Source organism: Coloeus monedula (genome assembly GCF_965178545.1).
Source record: "Coloeus monedula genome assembly, chromosome: 15".
Classification (NCBI taxonomy): domain Eukaryota; kingdom Metazoa; phylum Chordata; class Aves; order Passeriformes; family Corvidae; genus Coloeus; species Coloeus monedula.
This window is the reverse complement of record NC_138795.1, coordinates 4,819,629-4,830,288: the sequence shown is the minus strand read 5'-3', so window position 1 is coordinate 4,830,288 and position 10,660 is coordinate 4,819,629. Positions and strand designations below refer to the sequence as shown.

Below are 10,660 nucleotides of genomic sequence, written 5' to 3'. Positions count from 1 at the left end.
AGGGCTTGGCTAAATAACAGATTTCTAGGATGAACTACTCAAGCTTTTAATTATAAGTTTCTGGTTCTAATACTTAGAAGCAACTCAGTGCACCTTCTGGCAAATTTTCTTTGGCAGAGGTAACTTGGTAGTATTGGAAAACTGTTACACAGCTGAGCCTAATGGAGTGGCTGTCTTTTCTCATCTGACTTTTTAAAATTCCATATGCACCTGGGCCTTTGCAATACAAAGTAAAACATCCAGAATACAGAGGAGACTTGAAAAAGTAGTGTGGAAACCATGTCATCCCAAACTCAAGGCTCACTCTGACCTAATGCTGAAATACAGCTTTTGAGAAACGCTGTTCCCCGGACGCTCTCCCTGTGCCTGGATCATCACACTCTCCTCAAGGATAGCTGGTCTTTTGATATTGTTTGGACTAGAACTGCACCTGTGATCAAGGGCCAAGAAATGTTCTTTGCTGAAGCAGCTAATCTACCCCACAGTGTTTTATACAGATGCAATTAAGTACTAAGGAGTTATTTATGAATAAGTGGAAGATGCTAGAACTGGAACCTTGCCTTGAATAGCTACCTTATAGGAGAACAGAGGCACCATACCAACAGGTTTTCTGAAGTGAAAATTAGGAAAACCAAGGGATTAACATAGCTGAGAGATAATTAGCAACACACCTGTAGGTAAGAATGGATAGAAAGAGGGATGAAGGGTGATTTTCACATGCAGCAGCTGGAAGCAGAACTCCTTAAGAAAAGGCTTCCTCTCCGCTCCTGCGGTTTCTGAGGAAAGAGGAAACTGCAGAGAGCTGCTAGAGGAACAATTCTGCTAATTACCAGAAGGATCCTGAAACTGCTCTGCAAGAACAGGAAAGGCAGCTGGCCAGGATCCCAGGAAAGCCATTCTGGTCACACAGTAGAAGAATATGAGAGTTACAGAACTACAGTTAACCCACCTGCTTTGGATTTCACCTCAAACACAGACCATAGGAAATGCCTTGATGTAATTTGAGTTTCTGTGTGCCTGTTTTCCAAGTTCCTGTGTGTTGTTTGTACAAGAAACAAACACCATTTCTGTAGGTATTTTTTCTTGACTCAGAGCATACAGAATTATAAAATGGCATACTGAAAACAAGCAGGAAGTGACAAAAGAAAGTAAAACAGGAAAAACCAACTTTAATCCATGCCTACCACCTCACATGATACATTTAACAAAAATTATACTTTTTCGTTTCTACCAAAAAAGAACAGGTCACAAAACATTAAACATTTTCATCTGCCCAGTCACTCACAGCCTCCAACAGGTGCACAACAAAAGCTTTGTCTGCTTATACAACAGCAAAACAAAATACAACATGTAGCCTCAGAACCCCTTCTGCCTCTCACTGTGGCACGTTAACAAAACAAGGTGTTCTCTTCATGTCATTTCATCAATAATGCTGCACATGGCTGCATCTTTGTCCAAAACCTGATCTCTCTTGCCTCCAGAACGCTCCCTCTGCTTTTCGCTCTGTCCAATGCAGTTGCTGCCATCATCAGTATCCATGGGTTCCACTTGCACTCTCAGTCCCCCCTCTGCATGAGGCAGATCATCAGGCAGGGAAGCCAGGCAGTTCTGGATCATCTCCACGACTCGCTCCAGGTGCTTCTGGAATCGCTCCGCGGTCTCCAGGCGCTGGCGCTTCTGCACCTCCATCATGACCCTCAGTGTCTCCCTGGCTTGGTGAGGACGATACTCATTTATAAGGTGATGGACGTGGACAAAAAGCAGTTTCAAGTCTTCCAGTTTCTCCTCTCGCTTTATACTCCCTGGACTCCTTATCAAGATATCCAAGAGGTCCAAAAAGTTGACCAGGATAGACATGTTAAGTTTCCTTAACTCCTTCTTGTGATCAAACTGCATAGGATGCAGCCGCTCAATGCCCTGGCTCTCCAGGGGCCGAATGATCAGATCATCACACTGGAACTGATTCCCAAACATCATGTAGCTGTCCTTCACAGGCGGAGGTGGCTTTGGAGCCAGGCCTTTATGGATATTTTCATCAGTATATTCTTTTATATATTGCATGGGAGGCGGAGGAAGGGCACTCACTTGCTGAGGCTCACCCATTCTTGCCAGATGAAATGCCTAAGGAATGACCCAAGAAACTTAGTTAACAATTTGTGTCACAAGGTTATAATATAAACATAAACAAAGACAAAATATGGGAGGTGGCTGTAAGAAAATGAGCCAGAAGAGACAAATCCATGTGCTGAATACAGAAAACTCCTGGCAAATCTATTACTTTTTCATTAAGGATTAACTGCACCAGAAGCACACAGAACACTTAATTTCCTAAATATGAAAGACCAGTCTGTAAACTCGGCAGCCAAAGGGAGAAGGGAGACCCCCTTCCTTAGCTAGGGCCTAGAGGGCAAACCCCACAGAATCAGAGTATCCCGAGCTGGAAGGGACACACGAGGATCAACTCCTGGCCCTGCACACGGCACCCCAACAATCCCCCCCTGTGCCTGAGAGCGTTGCCCAAAGGCGTCTTGAACTCTTTCAGGCTTGGGGCTATATGACCAAAGAGACCCAGGGGAACCTGTTTAGTGCCCGACCACCCTCTGGGGGAAAAGCCTTTTCCTAATATCCACCTAACCCCCCCCGGCACATCTCCAGCCGTTCCCTCAGGTCCTGTCACTGGCACAGAGGGCAGAGATGGGCGCTGCCCTTCGGGGGGAAGCTGCAGCCCGCGGTGAGGTCCCCCCTCAATCTGCTCTTCAGGCTGACCAGACCAAGTGACCTCAGCAGCTCCTCCTGCGGCCTCCCGTCCTCACTCGCACCCCACAAGAAGAACCGAGCCGGGCCCACACCCGCCGCCGCTCTGCTCTACGCCGGACCGGGCTCTGCGGAGGCCCAAACCCCACAGCGGGACTCGCCACGCCAGTACTGAAGAGACAAAAGCCGAAACCACGACCCGGCGGAGGCCACACGGGCCCTCTCGGAGGCCACACGGGCCCTCCCACCCTCACCTGCCAGCCGCGCTCCCTCAGCGCCGCCGCCGCCGCTTCCGCCCGGCTGCCCCCGCCCCTCGCTCCCCATTGGCTCGCGGCCCCGCGGTGCCGCACTCTGATTGGTTCCCGGGCACAGCAGTCAGGCGCTGCTCCAGTCAGCTCGCTCGGGAGCGGGGCCAGGCGCGGCGTTCCGGGCATGGCGGGGCTGGGCTGGGCTGGGCTGGGCTGTTCCGCGGCCGCTGGGCCCCGTCAGGACTCTGTGGCCCCCTCAGGCCCCGTCAGGGCTCTGTGGCCCCCTCAGGGTTCTGTGGCCCCGTCAGGGCTCTGTGGCTCCCTCAGGGCTTTGTGGCTCCCTCAGGGTGCGGGGCTCCCTCCAGAAGCCGCTGCTGAGGCGGCAGGTCCTGCCGGGGCGGGAGAGACCCGCTTGGCGTCTCTCGGGGGTGGACGGGGCTGGGGCTGGGTCAGGGCGGCCCCGCTGCTGGGAGACACAGAATCACAGAAATCACAGAATAACAGAATCAATTAGGTTGGAAAAGAGTTCTGAGGTCCCCCGAGAAGTGTTTGCAGCCTTCCTGTAGCCGAATACACTAAATCTGACCATAGCGTGACCAAACGGTTGGGTTCCGTTGCTTTTGTTTCAGTTCTCTTCTAGGAGGAATTGAAATTAACATCGCGGGTTTAAGTTTTTCCGTGGATCAGGTGGAGCTGGGCTTGCTGTCATCGCTTCTGCAGGGTTTTCTCCCTGGAATGGCCAGCAGGGAAGGATTGTCGGCCGTTTCTGTGCTGCTCTCTGTCCCTCAGCAGATGGCAGCAATGGCCTTGGTGTGACCGGGACCCATCGCCACACACGCAGTGTCATTTACAGATTCACTCTTCCAGATCGATCGCTGCCCCAAAAAAAGTTCCAACTGAATGATACTTGCTTTGCATCCTGTTAGTTATTTCTAAAACGATGCAAAGAACATCCAGAATAGTTAACATTTATTTGACTAGAAACCTTGAAAAGATGCACGGCTCACATTTTACAGAATATCTGAATATTTATATATTCCAAACTAAGCTACACTTTACAATTTACAATGACTTGAATATTTATATATTCCAAACTAAGCTATACTTTACAATCTACAGTGCATACAAGCCTGCCTATAAAACAGGCTGATCTGTTTTCATTTGTAAGCAATTTATTGAATTCGGACAAGGATGCAGCTCCATGCTGTAAGTAAGACGTTTCTGCTTTAGAAAAGGAGGTTTCATTCCTTCACCCCTATTCCTTCTTTCTCATCCCTCTCTCCTTTCTTCCCTCGCTGCTCCTCCAGCCCCTGCACTGGCCGTGCAGCCCTTTCTTGTCACTGCTTGTACCATCACCATCGGGCATTGGATTGCAAAGCAAACTGATGCAGCCCCAAACCCCACAGAAAATATTAGTGCAGTTTTTCTGGGTTAAGTTTTCAGCTTTTCTAGTGAGTTAAGTCAACACACTGTGCTGTGTACCCTGTGAGCATCAGGGCAAGCTTTTTGAGAGAGGAGAGTGCATAGGCAGAAGGAAAGGAGGAGGTTGGGGAGATGGGGAGGGGAATGGTTCTCCTCTTTTCCGTGGCAGAAAGCTCTTATCTTGTCTCAAATCATCTTGTTACATCATACTCGGAAAGACGGGCAGGGAATAAAAGCCATCGCCTCCAGAAATGAGATAACCCGTGTAGTAGGAGGTACCAACAAACCTTTGGTTTTACTGGGCTTTCCAGACTTTGCTTTCACATTCTTTTTACAGGAGCTGAGCTTGATTCTCTAGTGCCCTGCACTCAGTGAGCCATGCAGCAAGGATGTAAAATGCTGTGACTTCAAACGGGAGCAGGCAGCGAGAGCCAAGCACTTGGATTTTTACTTGATCTCTGTGATATTCTTGACTCATTTTCTATATGACAGTGGCCAAGACAGAGGGGATATAATGTCAGCTAATGAAATAAGAAAAGCATGTTTCAGTCTTGTTCTTGGTGGTGTGGCTGGTTCTCAGAAGACCCATGGACGACACTTTCCAGCCCACGAGGAGCTGTTGACACTTCTTACAGTGGTTCTAAACGAGAAATTAAGAATGATGATGAGTGTCAAGTGTAGCACTCTACAGTTTGCTTTCTGCTCCATTCCAGCTCTTTTCTGACATAAGGACACTATCCAGTACAAGTCTACCACTGATAATACAGTACAATTCCTACATCATCTCCAACTTGTAGGAATGAACTTGGACACCCCTCAGCAGATGGTGAAACAGTACCATGACATTCTCTGCCTCGAAGACTCAATATCTTAATTTACAGCTTTGGTTAAGTTTATTTTCATTTTCTTCATAACTAATTTTATGCAAATTGGCATGTTTCAGTAGCAGGCACTCCAGTTCTGTTAATTCAGCAGCAGTGTGTACAGTGTGTGCCATTGCAGTATGCTGTTATTTTAGCAGAACTGGAATCCAAACATTGTACAAGCACAGTAAATATAAACCCCGTTTTTAAGCATGCTCTTAGAACAGCACTGCTCTCTTCTGTGCTACAACAGATTTCTTTCATTTTTTTGCTGCTACTGCACTCTAAACAATAAATAATTAAATAAATGTGTGTGCTTTTCTTACGTTGACTGAAAAACAGCCCCAAAGTCAAACTCAGTTCCAGTCTCTTGTTGGGTGTAGGTTATGGTTATACCTTACAGCCTGGTTAAGCAATGAGCTCAGGAATTTCCTTTTTTGGTTACAAGCTTTGTTGCAGGATATACCAGGGAGGAGGGTGAGAGAAAAGGAGTCTGTTGGGGGTGAAGGAGACTTAACCAAGCTTTATGTCTCCATCTGCTGTGGTTAATTCCCATCTCCCTGTCTCCCGCTGTGGCTTTGGGAGTTAATGAATTTGCAGTGCAGAGCTGTGCAGCCTTTTCTTCCTGACTCCTTGGACTAAAATATCAGCTGCAGCCTATTGGCACACCTGCTAATGTAGGAAAGGAGTTTAATGTTCCCATCATGTGAAAACTGGGGCACACCAACATGCAGTGCAGTGCAGTGACAGCTGAACTGTTTCTTGCTCTACAGCCTGTTACAAGGTTCAAACAGATTCAAAGATCAGAAGAGAGCTTTCATGGTTATTTAGCAATAAAACAGGTATCTCACTATTATTAGTAAACTGATGGGGCTCAAAATCCAGGCATATTTTGATAGAATCAGCCAGCACTCTTTCCTATGTTCGTAGTTGTACTGTTGTTTCTGGAAGCAGCCCCCCGACCTGATTTTTAAGCCAGACATTAATGCTGGGTGTCTTCTTGCTCACATGCCTGTGGTAAGTGCTTATTTGAACATGTCTCAAAAAAAAAAATGCATCTGCATGGCAGGAAGAAGCAATTCCTGTCCAGCCATCAGTGACGTGGGTATGGCAAACACGTCATATCGCCAGGGTAAACCATGGGATCTGCAGCATGTTTTGCCAGCAGTGCAAGTCCCACCTTTGTCTTCAGAGGGAGACAGAAACAGGAACCACAATAGCCAGGCACTAATAAAAGAAGCTGGAACAAATTCCCAGTTTGGGTATGACCCCCGTGAAACGCGGTTTTTCTTTCTGGATTTTCGCCTAAGTGAGAACAGCTGAGGAAAGGCTTAATTGTCCCTTCATCACAGAAGAGCATGTCCTAACCCCGTGCAAGTTCTCCAGGATAAAACATGTTCTCTATGTTACTGCCAACCCTGGGAGTTATTCACTTCAGGCATTCAAATGATGGGTAATTCACTACATCCTCCCAGCAGATGCTCAGAACAAGGCATCTACTTTCCCAGGGCTCCCAAGCAGTTCACAGGAGAATCTTGCTCTGCTTCTACAAGAGCAACTCCCTGGGTCACTGGGAGCAGTGTGAACGGATTCAAAGGTGCAGTTGTAAGACCTCGAGGAGAGCTGGATGCATCTGGCTCATAAAGACCAGGCTAATTCTTCCCTCTTTCTGCAGCTTTCTGTCTTGTGCTTTGGGTCTACTGGAGCCATGTTTATTGGTGTGATAATGAGCTGCCGAAGAAGCAAGACAGCTGAGTAACCTAAATAAGAGTTTCTCACACTCTAAGCTAAGTAGCAAAATGGGTTGAATTATGGAAGCTTGGAAGTTGAGTAATAATCATCATATTGAGCAGCTGGTGTAAAAGAAGAGCTGGCACCCAGGCAGTAAACCTGACACAAATATTGCACATGATAGAAGGATATAGGTCAATTTATGAGAGTGGAGAGAGAGTTTCCGCCTTACGGACTGGTTTTTTTACAGCAACAAAAATTATCTATATTTAACTTTATAAATTTCTCTGCCGCCTTCAGGATATAAACCTCAGTATCAGAGCAGGATGTGCGGGTGGGGAGATTTTCACAGTCTTCAGTAATCAAAGTGAGAACTGAATAATCTGGGTAAAACCCCTATGAAAAAAATCCAATCCATAAAATAACATTTTTTTGAAACAGAAATGGAGCAGTTGGCAGGAGGTAGCAAGGAAAGAACAAAGGTGATTGAAAGAAAAAAGGGAGTCCATTGAGGCCACAGTTGATAAGAACTTTACCTGCAACCTCAACTTGCCCAGCACAGAAGAGTATTTAGAGCACACAGCAGTTCAAACTTCAATCTTAATAATTTCAAGTATTTCAGATTTTCCTGTGTATGGACAGAAAAGTGTCAAAGGATACATGGTAGCAAGGTTTATAAAAGCACTGAAGCAGAGAAGATGTAGGATACCTAAAAAATTCATCACCCCTCATCTTGAAGTTTAGTCTTACAGTGGTTTTAAGATATTCAGGACAGTTATATTTAATTCTTTTCTACTAAGGATACAGAATTTCTGTACCGTGCAATATAAAGTGCTGCCAAAATTCTTGAAAGGAGCATTCAGTGTAGAAGTGTATCATGCTACAAGGTCAGGTTCCAGAAATGAGGTACTTGTGTGAATGGGATATTCCAGCCCTCCTGAGGAGCCTTTTCAGGAAGGCTTTGTAGTTTGTGTGCAGAGCTCTGCAGATATCCTCACATATTCCAGCTCTGCAGCCACTTGGTCCTAGACAAGTGGTGCATTTTTACCTATCTATAGATCTATATATCTATATATCTACATATCTGTATATCTAGTTATATATTGTACTCTGCTGTAGAAGGGTCCTGAAGCACTTCAGTGCCTGAGGCTTTCTTTAAAAGGGTTATAACCCTTATTCACCCAGATGGATAATGACGAATTATTTATGTCATGAAAGGAACAAAGAATGTTATTTAAAAATTGGTCAGGAAATAATGATCTTTGAAGTTCAAATACACTTAAACAGGTTGCTCTCTCCTAAATGGACAATTAAATATAAATACAATTCTTAAACCATATGGTTTTTGTTTATCCATGTCGACCTGGCTATACATTCTTTAGACTTAGCATTCGCTTCTGGTTTTGGCTTGCTACACTCAAGTATTTGTGTGCTTGCTACACATAGGGTTTGGAATTAAAGTGAAAAAAGAAAAATGAGGGGGTACATCTGTGGCAAGAGTGGATACAAAAATATGGCAGCCCCTACATTCCTCCCCAGTTCAGCAGAGTTATCAGCTGACAAAGGTATTGCAAACCAGAACTAGTTAGCAGCTCTCACTGAAACCAACACCTGTGTTTATTTCAAATCTGTGTTTATATGAAATCTGTGTTTGTATCAAATCCCATGTTTAACCAAATCTGGCTGTGTTAACTTGTTTCCTGCCTCAGGGTCATTCATATTTTTTCCCTGTTTACTCTCTTAGCTGGCCCACCTTCACTTTAAGCCATGTAAAACTCAGAGTGGCTGATCTCTCCTGCTAAGTCCTCCTAGTTCTAACACTCTGGGACAAAATCTATGATTATTTTCTTGCAATTATTTTCTTATTTTCTTGTGCATCTTCCTGCATGTGTTGTGTCAAGTCTATATTCTCAGTTTCTCCTTGTTTCTCTCTTTTACCTTTTATCTGGTCCCTCACAGCCCCTTCCTGTCAGACATGGTGCCACATCATGCCATATTTGCACCAAATGAAGTGCAGTTGCCAAGCCCCCATCTGTGTATTTGATCAAATTGCTCCCTTCTCTGTGTCCCTCTGAGAACTCATCTCTTATCTCATGAACAAATCAAGCTGCCAGTCACTATGTTCAAAGAATTTCTTAGCTCTCCCCCCACTACTCACCACCTTGGTTAATCTCCTCTCCTCCCACATCCTCCATCTCCAGCAGCATCACTCCCCTCAGACGTCTCCACGTTGGCTTCTCAACTCTCCGCTGTCCTCTGCTTCTTGCTTCTTCTGTAGAGCTGCAATGCCACACCCTTGTATTTCTATTTATGTTCAGTTTTCTGATAAGGCTAACTGCACACTAACTACAATTAGGGTGAAGAAGAGACTAGAAGGAGTCATAGTACTAAATACGTGTTACTAGCTAAAAATGCAATGCTGCTAAAAACTGTCATTATAAACTCATCTGTACTGACACAAATCAAGTGAAATACTTGTTGATCAAGATCCAAACCTTTTTGGCGGTAATTCAGTGTTACAAGCACACTGAAATCCGTAAGTTTATCAGGGCATCCTACTGCACATTTTTTTTTATTTATTACCAAAAAATTATCTCTGAGCATAATTTAAACCAGCAAATTCTCAAACATAAAGAAATTTATGAGCACACAAAGGTGGTCCTATATTTTGGAGGTGCAGGGTCTGGAATTTATCCGAATAGCTGCTGCTCACACAAGGCTCAATTCTAGAAAACTCATATCAAACTCTGCATATTTGGTACACGTCTACTGCATGAGGCAGACTGGCTTGTAGAAGAATTGGAAAATTTGGCCTGAGCATTGATCCTAGTCTACAAATAGGTATGAAATCCCCGTTGACAGCAGTGATGCTTTTTTAGGAGATCACACGCCTGTGTCATCTCACCACAAGGGTTTCTTGGCACTCAGTCACTCTGCCGAGAACGAAGCAGAGGTTTTCTGGACTTCAGCATGACAAATGTTTCAATACCTGCTGCATCTTGTCTTCAGCAAGACAACTATTTTTATTTTTAATTTTAATTTTTATTTTTATTTTTTTACTTTTTATTTTTATTTTTATTTTATTTTTTATAGGCATCAGCTGTGCAAACAGCTTCAGTTTGTCCTTGTTTCTGTCCTATGGTTCTGCATTGCCTTCAACAAAGTCTCTACAAATCTGTTCATTAAGTGCTATATTTAAATTGTGGTTTTATGGCAAATTCAGGTTCTTAATTAGCATTGAACAAAATTGGCAAGGAACATTAAATGATCCCTTGAGCCTACTGCCTAAAAAATATAAAGCAAGGAAGGGATATGCCACTTTTTTGGGGGAGGGATAAACAGTATATTCTATGGTTCCCACCTCAGTCTATGAACTGCCCTGAAACAACCAAATCTTCACTTTTTTGCAATTCTGATATTTGTTCTGGTATTTTTTTCCTCGTGAACTATATTTAAAATAAATCTAGCATCTTCTTTTGAGCTTGCAAACAGTCTAAAAATACATCAGCAGTAGGGAGCTGCCTCCTTATACCCTAATGCTACATTAAACTCAGCACCAATAAATGATTTTTCATCATTGGAATTATTTTCAGAAATATCAAACTAATGAAAATACTTCTTTTATCTTGCTGTTTACCCACG

At 44.3% G+C, this 10,660-nt stretch overlaps 1 protein-coding gene across 3 annotated transcripts; it reads right to left on the bottom strand.

Moving 5' to 3' along the window:
* Positions 1–1,171: 1,171 nt before the first annotated feature.
* Positions 1,172–3,038, bottom strand: MED7 (mediator complex subunit 7). 3 transcript variants are annotated; one of them, XM_082291292.1, is made up of 2 exons: positions 3,009–3,038; positions 1,172–2,121 (listed from the first exon to the last, which is right to left on the bottom strand). In XM_082291292.1, exon 2 carries the CDS (start codon positions 2,101–2,103, stop codon positions 1,411–1,413), a length of 693 nt encoding a protein of 230 aa, XP_082147418.1. In that variant the 5' UTR covers positions 2,104–2,121; positions 3,009–3,038; the 3' UTR covers positions 1,172–1,410. The 3 variants fall into 3 exon arrangements, with proteins under 3 accessions (XP_082147418.1, XP_082147417.1, XP_082147419.1); XM_082291291.1 differs by lacking the exon at positions 3,009–3,038 and adding an exon at positions 2,780–2,912; XM_082291293.1 differs by lacking the exon at positions 3,009–3,038 and adding an exon at positions 2,767–2,803.
* Between the last annotated feature and the right edge of the window lie 7,622 nt (positions 3,039–10,660).

Bases quoted from the DNA above. Each gene is read 5' to 3' on its own strand.
- MED7 (XM_082291292.1), bottom strand. From the start codon at position 2,103: ATGGGTGAGCCTCAGCAAGTGAGTGCCCTTCCTCCGCCTCCCATGCAA.